Consider the following 21,569-nt stretch of genomic DNA (forward strand, 5'->3'; position numbering starts at 1 on the left):
TTATTTTTTGAAATATATTTCTAGAACTCTGTTACTAATTTAAGAAATACTTTTCTAAGTTGTCTAAATTTCTTAAATATAAGCAAAAATAATGGCATCATTTCTACTGTTAATCAGATTTTTCCATTTCAACTTTCAATTCCTCCAACAATAATGTTTTAAATATATGTGGTAAGAGCTTTGTCGTTCAAATAATAAACGGAATAGAGAGTGGTGAATTTCAGTGATACTCTCCCCCCTTATGCAGTCCTGGTAGACCCCCAAAATCTGCTCTCAGTGGTTATTCGGAACAATGTGGGAATTATACAAGTGGCTGTGGGGAAGAGAAGGAATTGCTCCTCCTGCATTGTGCTGACAGATACCTGGTGATGCCACCATAAGTCAGTTTTATACAAAAATGTTATCATTTAATTGGCTGATCGTTGCTTGAAGTAATGGTGTAACTGTTGTGGGAAAAGGTTCAAAGAGGATAGAAGCTCTAGTGCTCATAGACTTGCCAGATTGTAGTTTTTTAAAAAAGACAATAGTTTAAATACTGAATGGATTTTTCTTTTGTTTTTCTGTCTTAAGACTGTGTAACATCATCTTTTATACCAATCAAGCCCTTTAATAATATCAAGAACCACCAACCAACAGTAGAAGTGGAAGAATTTGTTCAAGAATCTACAAAATATTCTCAGGCTTACAAAGTATATAAAAACCAAATGTATATCTATCCCAAACATCTGAAATATGATAGCCAAAAATGCTTCAACAAGGTATGGCCATCAATAGTACAAAGCCAAGCAATCTTTGTCATGTTTACTTAAAAGTAAGCTCCCGAAGTTCTATAGGGAATTTAGAGCTCTACAATACTGGAGTGGTTTAATAAAACCTATGTGTTTGTTTCTAGTGAGAGAACAGAAGGTAGGCAAAAGGATTAGTGGATGCTTTTCCTGATTCATGTGTTTACTATTCTCCATGGGAGATCATTAACTGACCCACTTAAATCCCCTCAGGCTGATTTATTTTACACCGAGAACATGGCAGAGGACAGGCTTTAAAGTAAAGTCTCCTTAAGGTTTTGCTTAACTCCTTATTGAGTGCATGGGCTTATCTCGTGTTATTTTCTCGACAGCAACAAGGAAGTGTCCTGTCATTGCTTTTTTCCAGGATTTTTTTTTAACTTCCCACTCTAATCTACAGTTCTAGAATTTCCTGATGATCTTCCATCTTCAGGCTAACTAAGTTTGACCCTTTCCCCCCTCCCCCTGCTTAAGGGGCTTTTTACATTAGTTAATGTCAGCTAAGCACTCTTACTTGCTTAAGATCTTTCTAGCTCAGAAGCCCTTTCAGCCAATCCCTGCCCACTCCATGCTATGTTTCTTTTAAGGCTGTCCTTAAAGTATGCAAATGAAATTGCTGTAAAAATGGGGAGACAGAAGAAAAATCAGATGTCAAATATCAGATTTTTCTGTTCCAAAATCAGAGCCTTAGCATTTGTATCCATGATCTGTAGGTGCACAATGGAACATGATGCTTTCTGGTACTTGAAATTCTAGTTACTCCTTGGAATCATCTGAATGGTGATGGTTCATAAGTTGCTTTAAGTCTACTAAAAATTTACTGTGCCATTAATAACCAACCATTCACCCCTAGTTGCAATGAACTTGACCTTTATTTAATTATATATATTAAATACTTCTGAAACCTATTGTCTTTGAAATCTCAGTCATGTCTACATGTTTATATTAAAACAGTCTGGTTGATTTTATTGCTTGCATGTGAACTACTATTCCCTGGTGGAAAGTTTCCCTATTTTGCTTTCCTCAAATTAAAGTTACGTGATTATTTTAAATTCTCAATAAAAATTAAATGGCAATAGAGTAGGTACTATAATGTAATGGAATGTATACTGATGATTCATACTTTCAGCAAAATAGGTTTCATTGAAATTCTGGGACTTGTTTCAAAGCAGGAGCCATCCACATGAAAATTAAGTAGAAGCAGATTGCCCAGTTTTTATTTTCTATTTTTATCTTGGTAATCGTTCATGTCTGTATGAACGTACATGCACACACACTACCTTTTAAGTTCTTTTTGAAGCCTAAAGGCTCCAATGCTATATTCATATATACTACGTTCTTAAATACATTTCCTTTTCAAATAATTCAGATGACATGAAGTTTAATTATGAGGTTAAATCTTTCCATTTTTCCACTCTGGCTTTATTATGCTTCTGGGCTTTACTCTCAGTTGGCAGCATTGTGTCAGTACTGAAAAAGACTGTATCTTTCACAGAACTTGAAGTGGCGAGCTAGTGATTTACATTTGCGCTCTTCTATTACAGGCCCGGAATATAACAGTGTGCATTGAATTTAAAAACTCAGATGAAGAAGGAGCCAAGCCGGTGAAGGTGAGTCAAGATGAATTCCTGTTACAACATGATATGGTAGAACAGATTTCTTTGGATACCCTGTTGGTGAAGCTATTGTGATCTTTTTAAAAAGTCATCAGCCTAATACTATTTTCCACATTTCTGTAATAGTCCTTTATAACAGCAGTCAACATGGGCTTTTTGGCAATGCCAATTCTGCAGAGTGAATTTTAGGTAACATAATGAAATGGAAAACTGTGGATAAATCTCTATCAATGTTCTTTCATAACTCAGGTGAACAGCATGTTCATGAAGGTGACTGATCAGCAGGAGAAATGGTGAATTCTGGTGTTCTGCATACCATGTGTGAATGCACTGATCATTGTTATGAGCCTCTGAGTTTCAGAGAACTATTTTAGGTTCACCAAAGATTTTTTTGTGTGCCTAGCATATCTTTTGTCTTTTTCTTTTGGTGCGGAGGGGTAGATGAAGGCTATTGCTGGAAACTACTTTACAAAGTTAGTAGTAGTAGTGGTTAAACAAGTAAAATTAAGAAATAATATACTTTTATTAGTCTGGTTCTTGTCATTTTGACTTCTCATGTCATTTGTTTTCCTCTTGGACTTCTCAGCTCTATAAAAGCAATACCATGTATACTAATTTTTTCAGTACAATCATGGATACAATCATGTAATCTTGCATGATGGCCTGGAAAAACCTCTACTCCATTATTTTTTTTTTAGTACTCCAAAATCTTGTGAGTTTGCTTGTCAGATCTTTTCTGGCATTCTCCACATGAAATCTCATGAGATTTCAGGCATTTTTAATTTTTTTATGTGTTTTTGGCCCAAAGGTTCTGCGATGCTATGAGGCTGAAAAAGTCTTCTAAGATATGACTACAGAATCAATTGTTTCTAATAAAGTCCACAAAACTTAAAGCAATGTCTCTTTAAACAGTGTATCTATGGGAAGCCCGGTGGACCATTATTTACCTCAGCAGCTTATACAGCTGTGCTACATCATTCACACAACCCTGATTTCTACGATGAGGTCAGTCTGCTCCTTCTGTGACTTGATACATGCTGTTATAAAAGACTGATATATCAAAGATACTTTTGAAAAAATAGATTGTTAAGGTCTTTTAATGTTGCCTTGAATTGTTTGCAACCGAGGACAACCACTCAGCCATATAATATAACTCTTAAAAACAACTCTCAGAGTCAGAATAACTCAACATCCTGGCCTAATACCCATGGGAACAGCCAGGTCTTTAGTCACTTTCAAAAAGCCATCATGGTGGGGGTCATCGACTTTGGGAGGATAAGATGTTATAGGGCAGGAGCCTTGACAGAAGGCATGCTTCCTATGTCCCATCAGATGGCATTATTTGATAGAAGAGATTCAGACCATGCCAAATCTGTCAGATCTGCTAAGGGGAACAGAATTAGTAAGATACAGGTGATTGTGTGATGGAATGGACTTATGAAGGCCAGGCTCAGGGAGATAAGCGTGTTCTTAGCCCCCAGCAGGAGCATGGGAAGTTCAAGAAGATGAGGCTGGCACCTCCCTAAGGAATTCACAGTGTTGTGGCTGGCTGGCTGGCTGGCTGGCTGGAACTAGAGTTCAGTCTGGGGAGATTTTCTGTCTGGAAGTTGTAGCTAATAAAGGCAACAGAACTGTATTTGCATTGTCTCTTGGAGTTCTTTGGGCTGAACCTGACATCAATCTCCCCAGACTCCTACTACCTTCAAAAAGAGGGAGTTTGAATCATGGCAACGGATCCCCAGGGAGCAAATTGGGGAGATTGATGTCAGGTCAGAGTGACTCAGTCTTAGGTTGAGTTCAAGCCTGGACTCCCAATCCAGACCTACATAGTCTCCAGATACTGAGAAAGAAACTTGGTAGCATCAATTGGTCAACAAGGAGAAAAGAATGTACATTTGAGTATCATAAGCACACTGATGATACCTCATCCCCTGCTGGTGGATGATCTCATCCAATGGTTTAATGTAGATGTTAAATAGGAGTGGGAAGAAGGTAGACCTCTAAGTAACCCTGAAAACCAGGTGCCTAGGACATGACGTTTCCCCCACCTACCAACATTGACTGGAACCAGCCTTAGAGGAAAGAAAACAACTACTGCAGCACCATGCTCTTCCATTCCTACACCCCAAGTCAGTTCAGAAGGATATAATTAATGTTACCAAAAGCTGCTACCAGATCAAAGTAGGTAAGAATACCGCCACCATTTTGAAGCCTCATTCATGTCTCAGTACTATTTCTAGGCCTGAATCTGACTGAAAAGGTTCCAGATAGTCAATTTCTTCCAGATCTCTCTGAAGATGCAGGCTGAACATCTTCTCCATAACCTTCCCCTCAAAGAGAAGATTGGAAATTAGACAGAAAATATCCAGTATCGTGGGGTCCAGGATGCTTTCTTGAACAGGGTGTGGATCACTACCTCCTTAATGCAGATGGGATCACACCCTCACTCAAGGAACAATTAACCATTTGATGATTAGAAATAATATGAGTTAATAGAAAGAATGGAAGTTATATTTTAAATTTAGAGTAAGAGTTTGATGTATATTGTTACTTATATCTGTTGCATGGAGGGTCAGAAGTCAATCTTTTTTTCCTTTTTTGTTTTTTCTCTCTCTTTTTCTCTTCTTTTCTGTACTTTTGATCTTTACTATTTTTTCATTCCAATTTTCTTTTCTTTCTCTTTATTCTTTCTCTTAATATTAATAGTTACAATTAACCACTGCCTGGACCCACCACACTTCAACTCCCAGGCAGCCTTAGCCATTAAGGAAGGTTATGAACCTAGTATACAGTTGCCTGAGCTTACAGATCTGAGGATTCTATCCACTTCCTCAGGACCAAAAGACTCAAACTCCTCCCAGATATTTTAGCAGATTATGCTTCAGTCTACACCATAGGATCTGCAAAGTCACCTTAAAACAAATCCAAGTAACTTTATTCCCCACATGCCTTTAATACTTCTCACAGTGGCCTTCTGGAACCTACCTCCCCAGGAGGATCTGAGCCACCCTGAACAGGTTTACCAGCTAGCTATCTGCAAATTTGATAGAAGCAGAAAAATGTTTGCCACTATTTTCACCATGAGTAATCCTTAATAAAGGCTCTTAACATACGTTTGGGAGGACAAATGCTGTTTTCTCAAGTGGCATTCTAAACACTGTGTCACGGGATCCACAAGCAGGGAGGGGCTATATAGGTGCAATCTAAGGTCACAATTTCCTTCTCATTCCAAGTGGTGAAGAAGACCTCATCAGACTGTGCATCAGAGACTCAAGAACAATCCCAAGCTCCATCTGAAAACCCACAGGCTCCATCAGGCACCTGGGATGGTCTGATCGAACAGATCCTGTCTCCCTGTGGTGGGAAGCAGTTACCTCTAAAGCAATCAGAGAGTGATCTGACCATAGAAGATCCCCCATACCCAGCTCACATTGCTATTGCCCAAAGACAAAAACTAAGTGAAATGTGTGTGATCTCTGCTGTGTATTGGGCCCTAAATGACTTAGGTCAAGTCCATGGCTGCCTTAGGGCCATGAACTCCAGAGCCACCTGCCTCCATGCCCAAGGACAGCAAGTCTAGGGTATTGCAAACATTAAGTAGCCCAGGCAGGGTAGCTGCTACACAGCAGTGAGGTTGGTATAGAGCATCAATCCCATCTGATACCTAGAGCCCAGTTTCACATACAGGGCCTTACTTCTGGCAATCTGGAAAGCAGCATCTCTGGAAGCCACCAGAGTCTCTTGTATGACTGCAGCCACTCCTCCAACCTGGGATCATGGCTGGTACCTCACTTGAAACCCGAGTGAGCACATTACTTAGAGGGGAGGCTCCCATTCATATCCAACCAGATCTTGGTAATATACTATTCTTGGTAATCCTGATACATTATCTGTAATGAATTCCTTTTGATCTTCTTGGCCTTTTGACTAACAGCAGATATAGGATAATAGTTTAGAATCAGAATTAGGCCCTGCTGTCTTCTTTTTGCTTTAATTCGGTTTACACTTAAGAATGGATGTAATGTTTTACATTTCAGGTAAAAATTGAGCTGCCAACTCAACTTCATAAGAAACATCACATTCTATTTTCATTTTATCATGTCACCTGTGACATAAATGCAAAAGCTAATTCCAAAAAGAAAGAGGCCCTGGAAACCTCAGGTAGCTATACTGGATTTTTGCTCAAATACTCATTGTCTGTATTATTCCTGTATACTTTCTTTCCCTGTTTTAAGTCAAGCATCTGAGACAATATCTGTTTTCTGGTTATCGTTATTTCTTTATATTTAAATAAATCAAAATGTTCCAGTGTAAATATCTATTTTGGATACAGTGGGATATGCTTGGCTGCCTTTGCTGAAAGATGATCAACTAATATCTCGAGAACATAGCATACCAGTGGCAACCATTCTACCTCCCTCTTATTTAAACCTTCAGGATCCTGCAGTTGGGAAGGTATTGTGTATTATTTACTTGTTCTTTGTTTTGTCCCTTGTAAAATAATCTTACAGTTTAATGTGAATGACATTAAAACAGATGTATCAAGTATAAAATTATTCTCCAGCTTTGTCACACATATACCATGTCATCCATAGAAAGTTGTGCACATCTCAATCCTTGCCTGTTTGAGTTCTCTGAAGGAACAGAACAAAAATCTGATAATAAATAAATAAATGCATTGACACATGCATCCTCTTCTTATAATAGACTATTCTGAGTGTTTATAATTCTCGATGAACATAGCTTCACATGGTGCCTTTTTCATGCAGTTTGGATTACTTGATTTTTCTTTTGTATTTTCCCAGAGATACAACCGACATTGTGAAGACACCTATTTTTATAGAGTTTTGATTGTAACTCATATATTTCTGTAATTTCATGATGGACTATTATATCTGTTCTGAACATCTGTAAATAAATACATTATTTAATTTTGGATAGTCTATGAAATAGGCTGCACATTGCAATATGTGCACTGACTATTATATTTGCTTTCCAGTTAGAATCAGGGTGGGAGACAGTTGTATGATTATCTCTATCCATATATCTCCACCATTTGTTCACATACTGCAGAAGCACTGGATCTCATGACCCGCTTCTTGCCTATGATTTGTCTGAAGAGATCCAGCAAAGAAGGGTTTCTTACTGAACGGGACTTTTGAAAAGTCTGGCTCCTTAATGACAGCTGCCTTTTTTTTCCTTTTTTTTTTTTTTTTGAGCACCTGTACAAAATGTGGAATGCAAATCTAACAAATAAATATATTCTGCTATACACGCAAAGAGAGAGAGAGAGAGAGAACAATTAATGCAAACCACAAATGATGATCCTAATCAGGATACTGTGGCAGTGCTGATGTATCCTTAGTATTCTAAACATAAAGTAGGAACGGAAGCTAGAAGACGAACGTGTTTGCACTAACCAGAGTGATTCATTTTTTGTTTTTCACAGCACAGTGGAAGTGACATTAAGTGGGTAGATGGAGGGAAGCCACTCTTCAAAGTGTCACTGCTTGTTGTATCCACAGTATACACTCAGGTAAGCATTGTTTATATTAAGGAAAACAAATATAAGTGAGAGAAATGCAAAGGAAAAAAAATTAGTATATATCAGTGTCTATGCATGTGATCTGTATGCAATTTTATTTGGATTCCACAGGAATTAACATATTTGGGCTTCCACCTTCAGCCATTATGAAATAGGAAATCACAGTCAGTGTGATATTTATAGAATCTTTTAGCAAGGATTATCTCAAATACTCAAAACAACACACTTACAGCAAATCCTGCAATGTCATTTATATTTTTGAGTGAAAACAGTCATATTTAAATGTAAATAAACTAATAACTGATTTATGCCTATGTTTTTGGAACCATACATTACAATGCTAACAAAAATTTAAAATAATCAGTTGCAAGAGCTTCATGCAGATAGTTGCAATCTATCTGATTTTTCAAGTTTCATAACATTGGTTTTCATAACAAGCAGGATTCAGTAACCCTGCAAATAAATGAAGACTTCTGAGTACATGGATTAGCCTGTAGGTCAACAACCTTTGTTGCATCTCCTTGTACAATTTCATGCAACAGCATAGCTGCCCTATTACATATAATTATTTTAATAATACCTAAAATTACATATTACCAAAGCTCAGGAAATGTTGACATTCAGAACTCATGAGAAATTGGTGTTCTTAAACTTCATAAGATTTCAGTTGATAGCAATAAATTTTGCAAGATTTGGCGATCTTGCAAGATTTTGATCATTTTTTTTTTTAGAAAGTAAAGTATTTTTTATGTAATTTTGGAGTCCTCAGATAATAGCTGGGACAGCCACATATACAATGGCACTTTTAGTCACTGTGTTTCCAGGATGAGTTCCTCATTGCTTCAGGCTTCAGCTGAGTATTTAGCATACCTCATAGTGACACACACTGTATAAACTGTATAAAAGTTTATTTAGACCCACTTCAGAGTGTTCATCTACAGGTCACTATTATTCTTATTTTACAGATGTGGATAGAATACCACATTTGATTTTTCAGATGGGTTGATTGGTGGAAAAGAGGACTGAGCAGTTCCTGCAATAAATTTGGCTTAGATTGTATCAAGAGTGGAGATATATATATTTAAGGAATTAATGCTGAACCGAAAAACATCACTTGGGGGCTGATTTTTCTTTTAAGTTTAATTCTTATTTTTGCACAGTTATTGTTTAGAGTCTATGTGCCACTTTTGTTGGTACTGCACTAAACATTTTTGTATACATTTGCTGTAGGATCCATATCTGAATAGATTTTTCCTGCAATGCCAGAAAAGAAATAAAGATTTGTCCCAGCCACCTACCTCAAGTTTTATCATCTCCTGTAAGGTAAATTAATTAAGAAATTATATAGCTATTAATAGTGCTGATGGCTGAATATATGTATATTTTAATTTTCCTTTTGAATTGGGTGCATTTGTTATCATAATGTTGAATTATACCTTGCTGAAGAGTTCAGAGCAGTTGAAAATAAAATTGATAGAACATAAAAGTAAACATTTATCCAAAATCCAGCATGTAAAAATTATTTAGTAACTCGTGCTTATCTATGTTCACCATTTCACCAAATTTTATCCCCAGAGAAACAACCCTGTCAAGTAAGTTAGGCTGAGAAATTCACCCAGGCACTTCTGTGGTCAAGTATGGACTTGAACCTGGGTTTCCCATAATCACTGTTAAAGATATTAAAATTATCAAATTTGTGAACAGACGTTCCAGAACAGAAGATTTTTGCTGTACAGCAAATCACCCTAACAATATAGCTTGTGGTCATTATTTGGATATTAAACAGAGAGGTCAGTTCTTAGAGTGCAAACCATCTAGTGATGAAACACATTGTACTAAAGATAGCCTACACTCAACCAATATACAGCTTTTTATGCCATTGTATGTTGCCTAAAAACAAATTAGCAACCTAATAAGCCAAGGATATTATGATTGCATAAATAAGTGCCACTAGCATTCTTCCAAGGGCATTTCAGACCTGCTCCAATTTCTAAAAATGTTCAAAAGATAGAAACCATTAATTTGGATTCAACAAAGGCATTGGTCACCACGGCCAGGTCTGTGCTCACCCAGAACAACTATCATAATTGTATTTGAAGTTAATGTTAAAGCAGAATGATCAAGCCAAGGACAAACCCAGCTCTCTTATCCAAGTTGGACATTCAAACGATTGCACAGCTCTGGAATTGTCTCCATGTCCCTATTTAAAATGGATGTTGAATTATATGTAACTTGAGTAGAACTGCTTTTACTCTGAAATATATTTGAAGTCTCCACCAAGTCAGACTTCACTTCTGATTAACACTTCCATGGAATTTTTACGGCAACAGAGTGGAAGTGGCTTGACATTGCCTTTTTTTCTCAACTTCCCAGACTAGTCTAGAGCCCTGGAATTCCCTGGTGGTCTCCTAGTCAAATACTGACTAGGTCCAGCATACTCAGCTTTGCCAAGACTTTGCCAAGGCCAGCTCAGTGCTGCCACCTGGGATACCCTGATTTAAATGAGCTTATAATAAGCATGGAAGAGTACAAAATCATTCCCCACTCATGTATTTTCATGCTTGATTTCTTAATCAGAATTTACTTAAAATTGAGAAGATCCATGTCATTGTGAATTTTCTTCCTGTGATTCTGAACCAGCTCTTCTGGGTTCTTGTACAAAACAAAGAGGATGAAGTAACAGCTGCTGTGACCAGGTATTTCTTGTTCTACTTTCTGTTGTTGTCATTTAGCTTGCCTTGTGAGGCAATTATTGAAATCTGTCAAGCTGTGGCCAAACCATCATAACCTTAAAAACAAACATTTGTTTCAAAAAGAATATATATGCAACCTGCATGTGCAGTTTGGATGATACTCCTAGGCTTGAATAATGATTTTGATCACATACAAATGTTCATGTGTAGGAAAAGATTTGGGCAGAATATGATGAGTGGTTTTAAAAAGGTCTTCCATATAACAGACCTCTTTGTCATTCATTTATTTGAGTTTCAGAATATTCCAACCAGCCAAGTTAAGTTCAGAGAGGTGGGAAATTTGTTTTTTGTTTTTTTTAAAAGGCCAAATGTTTTCAGAATGGATTTTGGAACTTGGAGTGGATTCTGTACATTGGGGTTATGAAAAACAAAGAGTAGCCTTCGTGTGTGTGTTTATGAGCCCTTGAGTCAGTCTTGATTCCTGGCATCTACTTGGGCAAGTCCATGCAGTTTTCTTGGAAGCATTTTTTAGAGCTGGTTTGTTATTCTTAAGGCTGAGGGAGAGTGACTGGCCCAAAGATACCAACCAAGAGCCAGTTTGGTCTAGTGGTTAAGGCTCTAGGCTAGAAAGCAGAAGACTGTGAGTTCTAGTCCCACCTTAGGCATGAAAGCTAGCTGGGTGGCTTTGGGCCAGTCACTCTCTCTCAGACCAACTCACCCCACAGGGTTGTTGTTGTGGGGAAAATAAGAGGAGGAAGGAGTATTAGGTATGTTCGCCACCTTGAATTATTTATAAAAATAATAAAGGCGGGGTAAAAAATCTTTTAAAAAAATCTTCCATGCCTAAATCAGGAGCAGAACTCTTAATCCTGATTTCCCACTCCTCCTCTTGAACCTTTAACCATTAGACTAAACTGGCTACAGAACAACATACAGTATACAATGCATTAATACAGCACACAAGGGAAGGGGGCAAATCCCTAGAATCCAAGACAATCATTTGGCTTTTACACGTTATTTGCAAACCCTCTGTGCATTTAGACTGTAAAATAGGGTCACTTGGTTTTAAAAAAATCATTCTAAATTAAGTAGACTGGCTTACATTTAGTTGTATTATTTGCTAAATGAAACTGCCATCTTCTTTTTCAAGCTTTATCATGCTACATGATCACTTACTTTTTTAATTTACAGGGTCTTTACTGATATTATGGCTAAGTTCCATGAAGAAAAATTAGATCACTATATTCAATCATATATACAGGTAAGAATATTTAACCTGCTTTCTCATCACCTTTATAAAATTCTATATTTATCCTAGGATTTATTTTTGTTGCCATCTTGGCAAAGCATTACAGGTTAACTGCCACTATTAACTACCCATGGTAATTTATCATGAGTTAACATGAGACAACATGACTGCTAGTGTACATCAACAGTAGTTTGTAATGAAGAGAGCATTCTTGGGAACTTTTCTGTCTGCTTTCAAATAGCTTGTGCATAATATTTTTTTAGCCTTTTTGTTATTTTCTCAAGAACCTTTTTTATTGTCTAAATTGCAGTGGTTTTGTACCTGTTCATGGTATGTGAAACATTTTTAATCTTCCAGCATGACATTTTGCACATATTTGTGAATTGGCACTGCTTGTTTCGTTTACTCCATTCAGTTTTCACTCTAAATGCTTCATTGTACTGAGCGAATGTGTACTAAGTTAGTTACAAATACTTTAAAGGCATATCCTTGTATGCAGTATCAGTAAAAATGCCCTTTGAACTGGCTCTCAGAAGCCACTAAAATATTTGGCACAGTATGTACAGTTAAGATACAAAGCAAAGTTGTTGATTTTAAGGGGTGGGGGGTGGGGAATCCAACACAGATTAAGACAATATGTTTGTATAGCCAAATCTAGGATAAAATAAATGCATCAATGATTTTAAATTAATTAATCATCATTGGGTGTGATATTAAAAGAGAAAAGGAGAAAACTATTTATATCCACAATTTGGGAGCTGCATTTAATTATAACACATTTAAAATAGATTTTAACAATTATTGAGATTATTTCACTTTGTACAAACTCAAATGTTTGCTCACATTTTGTGATGTTAAAATATTGTTGCAGTATGGGCTTTAGGTTCAGCTGAATACAGTGAAAAGCAATGGCTAACCTACCTAACCTATCTCTAAGACCGTTTTTATCTCTTATCAGTAGGTTGCAAAATGCATTCCTACCGGACTATTCAAAGCAATACTAAGTAATGCAACCATTTATATACCTCAAAATCTGATCCTGAATAACCCCTAATTTCTAAAGCAGATTTTGCAGTTGTACAAGGGACTGGGGTTATAATAGGAATAAGGGAATATATATATAATAATAATATATTCTTATTATATATTATATATTCTTATAATTATTATTATATTATATATTATATATATTATTATAATAATATAATAATACGAATAATAACCCTACCATTTCTACAGATGGATATATTTTCATAATGGGTGGAATGCATTGGATTTCACTTTATATGATAAAAATAGCTACATTTAACTGTCCTTGTAATATTCAGTGTCCTTTGGCCTATCAGTAATTACAAATAGGTTGACAAGAGGCAGTAATTTTAAACTATGGAGTGGTAGATTCAGTTTAAATAGGAACACTAAGTAGAGAATAAAGGTAAGATTAAAGATGAAAACTAAATATATGAGAGTCTTCTATTTTGGTATTTTTTATCAAAATTGTGCATACTTCTTTGGTTGTTACTTACAAAAGAGAAATACAGGTTTCAAGTGTTGCCTGAAAATCATACTTTCAGATCTGTTTGTGTAGAAGAACCCAGTCAAATATAATCTCTTAATATGTAATTGCAGTAACTTAAATATTCAGGCACTGTTAAGCCTCTTGTATATTTACTCAAACTACCAATTAGTTAATTTGCTTAGCAAACAAAACATTATGGAGAATTGGGCGGTAATATTAATAATAACATGAATGAATCAGAAATGCATGTACATGGCTCAATTAATTTCTGCTTTGTTACTTTAAGTGAATGTGTGAAGTGCCTTCATTTAAAAATATTTTGTTTGAGAAGATATAGCTAGAAGTTCTAGCTGTACCATATGACCTGTTTGATCCATGCAACTCATCATCTGATAATGCACCATTTTAGCAATAAGCATATGTGTGTGACTTTACAATTATAAGACAATTTCATTTAAAACATGTAAGAATAATAACAGCTTTATAATAATATGATTTGGAGAATCATTCTTGAGTGCTGATTGTGAGATTTACTGAGTTCCACATTAGTAAAATGTCACAAATCTTGCAGATACTGATTGTCACACACAATCATTTCCCCACTAGCGTTTTACTATATAGCTTTTCCTAGAATTATTGTTGTGCCAAAGTGACAACAATGAAGATGATTTCATCACTTCAATGGGGGCTGGTACGAAGACGCTGTAGATTGCTGGTGGGGAAATGGACATATATAAGCCAACATGAATATTAACTATCAGAATATACATGCTTTTACATTTTCTTTTGGCCTAAAATCTAAGTGTCATAACATAAATTGAATTTATACTGAACTGAATGGCTAAAGCTTTATGGCACTAAAACAAATTCCACTGTGCGCTCAAATTTTTGCATAGTGATATTCTATGCATATCATATTCAGAAGTAAGTCCCACTGAACTCAGTAGGCTTTCTCCCAGGCAGGTGCTTTTAACTTCAAAATGTTAGTTTTAATTGTTATTGTATGTTAACACATCAGTTTAGAAAAGTATATATGTGCAAAATGCCTCTCATAAAGAAAATAAATGCCAATTTAATCAACCTTAAATTGTAATCCCTGCAGCTTTTGAAGATTTTGTAACCTAAGGATTGGAAAGCTATGATATATCAAGATAATTTTTTAAGAAAATTACCATTCATGAGAGAGATGAAGGATGTAAACCATAACTATCCTGAAGAGTTAACAGAATTCTGAAGAGTGTTAATATTTACTATGATTTTCCCCAACCTAATGCATTTCAGAAGTAATGAAGTATAGCACAGCTGAAGTCTAACACATTTAGATTAGGGAAGGCTGGTGATGAATCTAAGCCGCTTTAGGCAGACCTCTCACTTTCGGTCATCATGGTCTCTTCCTCTATGAGAAAATAATAATCAGAGGTATTATTAAAGTAAAATGTGTAATACAGTACATAATGTAATACCCTACATAATAAATTGGATGTCCCAGAATGCTACTAGATTCAAATTTTATTTTCTCCTCCTCCAAGTCAAAGCATGATCCTGTCATTCTGCATGATGGCATCACGTCATGTGTTGAATGTCTCTAGTCGCTATGAATGAGACAGAAGTAGCAGCCTTGCATTTGTGGTAGCATCAAGTTTCATTCTAAGAAGATTGTTCCCTGTGCTTTTCTTAAGATCAAATAAGGTGAATGCTACTTCAATAAATATACCGCACATAATTCTTATTTATGAGTCACATTCCATTAGCAACATTATTTTTGGGGTGACAGTGATGAAAATCCAGAAAGGCCGTGGATCATGGTTCAGATGTAAACAAAAAAGATTGTGTGAGTGCTTAACTTGGTGTTACTAAATGTATTCTCTTATTAATATGTTCAAAACAGCATGGGTTGAGTGATCGGTTTGCTCAGTCATCCCATATTCAAGAATAAGACTAAATGTCACCACATTTCATACATTTCCGGATTGGCTGATGTTTAGAGCAAAAGAATGGTGCATGTGCAAGATAACTGCAGATGCTAATACTTCCATGCTGGCAGGAATAATGTTTCAATATTTATATGTATTTTTCCACATCCCACGATATATTCTGTCTCATTGGGAAAGTGTTGAATGTGTTGTTATTAAAAAAAAAACTTTTGATTACTCTAAGTAAATAAACAAAAAAATAATGACAAAGAAACTTCCCCATGACAGCTTGAACCCATCAAATATAACAGTTATGGTAATAAACTTTAATATAAAAATGGAATAGGAATGACGGTTCCTTAGAGTCATACTCATGTTGCTATGCGTTTGACGGTGGGTGTGGAATATTTGCTGCCCAATAAAAAGAGATGTATACATTGGTTTTGGTTTTGGTACACACTACACCTTTGTATAGAATGTAAAATATTCATAACACAATCTCATACATATTTAATCAGAAATATATCTCAATGAGTTCAGAAGGACTTATTTCCAGGCAAGTGGATTCCAGACAAGCTTGCAGCTTGGGAGTGAGTTCATTGTCCTTAAAGGAATATACTTCTGAATGGGCAAGTAGAAGATTGCATGCAAAGTATAGTTCCTTAATTTCATTACATTCAAATCAATAGAAGGCCAGATGCAAAAGACTAATAATTTTGCACCATAAATATTTTCATAGCATTGGTGATATATCTGTCAGGTATAATGTGGAGATTATCCATGTTGCATGGAATCAGTGGGAACTAAAGTTCTCACAATTAACTTCTTCCCTCCTTTTATATCATACTTTTAGTACGTATTCAAAACTAAGACATTTGAAGAACGGACTGTTCATGAAGAACTGGCCAGGAATATGACTGATTTGTTGCAGTCAAATGATCAAAGGACAGTGAAGCTTGTTCTAAAGGTAAAATTTACTCTTGTTTGTGAGCTAAAAGTGTCCGGAAAGCTTTCATAGATTGTAGTTTGCTTTTTTTGGCCCTTCCTTCCTTCCTTCCTTCCTTCCTTCCTTCCTTCCTTCCTTCCTTCCTTCCTTCCTTCCTTCCTTCCTTCCTTCCTGTCAGTTTTTGACTCCTGGAGACTGCCTGGACTAGTCCCTACAGTTTTCTTGGCATTTCTTTTTTCAGAGGTAGTTTGCCATTGCCTGCTTCCTAGGACAGAGAAAGAGTTACTGGCCCAAGGCCACCCAGCTGGCTTCATGCCTAAGGCAGGACTAGAACTCACAAGGCTTCCGCTTTCTAGCCTGATGCTTTAATCACTATGCCAAACTGGCTCTCGTTGTTTGCTATATGTTCTTATTTTATGACGTCACTTTGTTGTCCATTCCCTATAGCTGGGAAAGGGATTGCTTAGCAGAACCGCTAAGAAGTTGATATGGGAGCCTGAATTCAACTGTTAGGATTTAAAAGCAGGAAGATGGTGAATAATTGTTTTTCAAGGACAATATATTGGAAAATACATCATAGTCCTGCAGATTCTTGCTAGCAGATTGAGCAAGGGTGCTCTATATAAACTGTTAGCAACTCAGGACTAAAGTGGTGGGGAAGCGGGTTGGTTTTGGGTTTGGTTCTGTTTGAGTAAAGAATTTTATAAATTGGATCCAGACTTTCTATTTCACACATGGAAGGGCTCCTTAATGTTTTTAAGAGTTAAATGAGATTCAGATATAAATTCCAGTTGGAGAAGGAGGAGCAGTGAATTCAGTCCCTTGCCATTGGCAAGCTATTCTGGTGGGTTCCCGCAGCCCAGTGATGCAGCTTTTCAAGGTCACCTGTGGAAGTAAAAAAGAATACTTATAAATGACTAGTATCTGGGCATAGAAGGCCTATCCAGTAGTGGCCCAGGTTCCTCCAAAGGTTAGAAGTCAGTTCTGTTTTGTCTAATCTTGTCTAATTGCCTTCCAAATATTTGGGGAATACAGCTCTAACAATTTTCAGCCAATTTGCTTGGGATTTATGGAAACTGTAGTTTCAGCACATATGGAAAAGCCTACATTTGAGGAGCTTGTTGTAATGAAAAAAGAAAACTGCAAAGTAAAGTTGTGTTAATACGAAAGAAAAATAACATTTATTTATTAATTTTTAGCACTCCTGGTTCTTTTTTGCAATTATATTAAAATCAATGGCACAGCATTTGGTTTACACAAAGAGAGTACAGGTAAGACCCTGTGCTATTATGCATTTTATAATTATTTTATCAATATTTAAACATGTTCATACTTAAAAATATTTTACTCATCCGAGTACCATCATTCTTCAGTGAGTGTAATGATACTTCAGTGTATATATACTCATGCTTTTCATTATATTGATTTTGGATTGTACTATGGATGTTTTGATTGTTATTACATTATATACACAGTAAACCTATGACAGTCTCTGGACTGCAGTGGAATACAAGTTATATATAAGTCTTGAAGTACCTTAGATGTTGCTGTAAGGTAAAGGATGGTGGGACTTTTAATTCACTATTAATTAGGAGAGGCCAGTATGGTATAGTGGCTACAGTAGACTAGGAGTGAACAGACCCAGGTTTTAATTGTCTCTTAGGCAAATCAAAAAATATCACTCAACCAACCTTCACGGGACCAGCATGGTAGACTATGGTCCATAACCTTCAGTGAAGAAACCTTCATCCTGCAGTGGATTGATTTCAGCAGATTATACATTTATATATAATCAATTGCACTTATAACCAGCTTATAACCATGGAATCAACTTCAGTTTTTCTTTTAAAGAAAAGGTGTCAATTCATAAATCCATTCTACTTCAGGGAACAAGGCTGTCCCTAACTTTTCCTAAACGTGTCTTTGTAAGTTTCTTGCTAAAACAAATATAATCAGCTGAGTATACAGCATTCCTTCTCTTGACTGGCAATGCTAAAAACATCTTTTACGTGTGTGGAAGATATTTTTGGATTCTCTTCCAAGTCCTTTTTATTTTAAAATATGCCTTATAAAGCTATATTCTTAAGTACTTGTGGGCTGGGCAGGAAGTGTAAGGGTGCATGAGGGTGCGCAACTAGCCGGCGTGGTGTGAGAACAGAGGGACTGGGGGAGCGTGTGCAGGTGGGGGAGACTTATTGCAACCACTTGCAAACTTCCCTGCTGGCTTCCCCATTAACTCTCTGGGGAAGCCAGCAGGAAAGGTTGCAAATGGCAAACATGTGATTGTGGGGCAGTGCAACTAGTCATGTTAACCAGTTGCCAAGTGCCCAGATCCCGATCACGTGACCACGGGGGTACTGGAATGGCTGGAGCTCTGAGGACCAGTTGCAACTACCATTCATTCAGTGCTGTCCTAACTTTGAACGGTCGCTGAACAAGTGGTTGTAGGTTGAGGACTACCTGTAGCCAACAAAAAAATAAGGGACAGAGACACATCTGTAACTGGCATAGAAAGGGGGCAAAAGGGCTCTCCTAGTTCTTCTTGTTTGGAGAGATAATTACATACATTCTGTAGGTATATTATATAATCCACTCTTGTTCTATATTTTGATATGGCAGTCCTAATTATTTAATTAAACTTCCAGATAATTCTAAGCCAGTTTTTTAAATAATCTAATAAAGCAAGAGTAAGTAGTTTGGTAAAGCAAGAATGTACAGTCTATAGCTCAAAAGCTGCAGGTAGCCCCCAAATCTTGGCTTCAGTTTCCTGAGCCTCTCCAAATTTCATTGTACCACTGTAATTTTTAAGAAGACAATGTCAGACTTCAGATAGGCATTGCTGTAAATCTCAGCTTTCCAGGCACTTAACCCCTTATTCATGAACTGACTTGATCAAAGATTCACGGACACCAAAATATTGATAAGATTATTTCTATACTGCAGCCATATACACACAGATATTTTGACCACTGGAATACACAGTAATCAATGTTCCTGTGTTGACATGTGCTCCTAGATTTAAATCAAGGCTTTTCCTCTGCCTTTCCAAATCAATGGCAACTTTGTTCTTCTTTTGGAGGGCATCTGATCTAGCAGTTCTCTAGCATGGGAACATTTGTTCCTGCCCACCAAATTAATTCCTTAGAGACATAAGTTATTTCATATGCAGGGTATGTAGTAACTATAATTAATGCAAGTTTAATTAAATTTGTATTTGAATTCATGGAAATGTAAGCGTTTGGCCTGGCCAAGCCTACTTTCTTGTTTGGCCCCACTCACCTTTTGAAGTATAGCTACTGGCATGCCTCTCTAAGATCAGTAATATCCCTTAGCCCAAGGAAAAGTGTGCACCTCTATCTGTTCTGAAGTTTCAGGTAAGAAAACTTCTGCCTGAGTTCTTAGTATGGCTATATAAAGCTATTTCACAAATCAAATGTAGAGGACTCCCTACAAAGTTTTGGTTATGTTTTGATATGCAGAAGATAGGGAATACAGCAAAAAGTCTTTTTCATTCTTATTTTTGTGTCTGCTTTGTATCATGCATAAGCTAGCCTATGTTATTCTTCTTGGTAACTGGGGACATATGGTAAAATATCTGGAAGGAGCATGGACCTGCTTTGTTTAGATTATTACTATATTATTGTTATTTGTTTCAAGGATAAGAAATATGGAACACCTCTGCCTGAGATCCTGCAGAGCTATTGCAAGATAAACTAGATAATACCAGGGCTATCAGATTTATGTCTGTTCCTACATAAATTGATATAATAGCCTTCTGATCTTCTGGTGACTGTTCATAAATGCTTCTGCAGCTACATCAATGCAATTAATCCAGACAATAAATCTATTATGAACACTATTGGGCCTAAAAATCTCAAAATAAAGCTTAGACCAAACTACTTATAGTACTGCCTACTCTCATACAGTCTATGCTGCACTTCAGGTCATCAATTAATCATTTCAACAACCTATTTAGCCTTCTCCATGATGGACCCCATCTTATGGAAGAAATTGCTACTGGAATTGAAATAAGTGCTCTCATAGCTACATATTAAGACACATTTCAAAACCTATTTATTTTCCCAGGCCTTTTAATGATAATGTATTTGTTGTGGGGCTTAGTTGCATGTTTTCACTGTATTTTGTAAGCCACATAGTGCCATTAAGGGGGTGAGTGCTATATACACTTTCTGAATAAATAAATGCCATAATTAAACTGTTCATCAGAATGATGGCTCTGATCACTTATTCATGAGCAATTCCACCAATTCCTCCAATTTCTCTATGTGGAGAAGGGGAGAACGTTTTGGAATATTGAGTGTTGTCCAGATTAGTTCTTTATTTTGAAAAGTCATCTGCTGTTCCACCAGATTCCTCGCACTCAGAGGTTTCCAGAGTCGTACAAAACTGAACTAGATAAGCTTACAATGAACATATCAGATCATGTTGTTTGGAAACACATAGATGCTTTTGAAGAAACAAAGAATGCAAGCCTCAGCACTGGCAGGTTTCTGAAGGTAAGGTGTATTTACTATAAATAACCGTTAAGTTATTTATATGCTGCAGGATCCACAATCATTGCAATCATTTTCATAATAAATTTTTCTCCATGCTGTTGGCATTGACATGAAACATTACTTAGTACGTGATTCTTTTACTGATGAAGACTGGGCATGGTAGTGCTGAAAGTTCATAACCAATGTGTAAAAGAAGAAATATTTGAATGCTTCTTCACCAAAAAGAAGATACAGCAGTCACCCTCTCTATAATAATGGAGATACTCTTTATTAAAACCTACAAAATTGTTAATTTAATAAAGGATTGCCATTCCCTTTTCAGATTGGCAGAAGGACAGAATGCCTTTAATAGCCAAAAATTCAACAAATTGAACTTTTCTTGACAGATAGCTATAAGATCTATCTATTTGAACATATTTACATATTTTGACTCAATTCTTCAGTGAGTTTTCTAAAGGCCTGCTTTACCCTGGCTATTTATTTAAAACAATGCAAAATCTCTTAATTTTATTTATTTATTTATTTATTTATTTAATTATATTTCAAATTTGTCACTGTCCATCTCCCTGCAGAGCAACTCTGGATGGTTAATCTCATGCTGCCATTTACACAAATTGATATTTAGGTTAATCAGAAAACTTTTGAGTTGAATATTTGACTTTAACCTTTGATCTTCAAGATTTACTGCCAGTTTAATGTTTGCCTAGATGATAATGATTCCTCATTAACTATTTTCTGTTGTTAAAAGTCTTTTCTTAGGTAAATAATTATAGTCATTTCAATTTT

At 36.3% G+C, this 21,569-nt stretch overlaps 1 protein-coding gene across 8 annotated transcripts in view; it reads left to right on the plus strand.

Annotated features, from left to right (window-relative positions):
- The window catches only part of DOCK10 (dedicator of cytokinesis 10), a 189,566-nt gene that overhangs the window by 126,262 nt on the left and 41,735 nt on the right, over positions 1–21,569 (plus strand). For all 8 annotated transcript variants that reach the window (XM_088131651.1, XM_088131644.1, XM_088131646.1 and 5 more), the window contains exons 17-28: positions 571–758; positions 2,330–2,395; positions 3,314–3,406; positions 6,439–6,562; positions 6,735–6,856; positions 7,851–7,937; positions 9,177–9,269; positions 10,524–10,642; positions 11,831–11,900; positions 16,174–16,287; positions 17,466–17,537; positions 20,637–20,783. In XM_088131651.1, coding sequence (XP_087987777.1) covers positions 571–758; positions 2,330–2,395; positions 3,314–3,406; positions 6,439–6,562; positions 6,735–6,856; positions 7,851–7,937; positions 9,177–9,269; positions 10,524–10,642; positions 11,831–11,900; positions 16,174–16,287; positions 17,466–17,537; positions 20,637–20,783 — 1,295 coding nt within the window. The remainder of the gene's footprint in view (positions 1–570; positions 759–2,329; positions 2,396–3,313; positions 3,407–6,438; positions 6,563–6,734; positions 6,857–7,850; positions 7,938–9,176; positions 9,270–10,523; positions 10,643–11,830; positions 11,901–16,173; positions 16,288–17,465; positions 17,538–20,636; positions 20,784–21,569) is intronic.

This window comes from Python bivittatus, unplaced genomic scaffold, assembly GCF_059951505.1.
Source record: "Python bivittatus isolate LINGU-HERP-01145 unplaced genomic scaffold, Pbiv_v1 ctg000980_np1212, whole genome shotgun sequence".
Classification (NCBI taxonomy): domain Eukaryota; kingdom Metazoa; phylum Chordata; class Lepidosauria; order Squamata; family Pythonidae; genus Python; species Python bivittatus.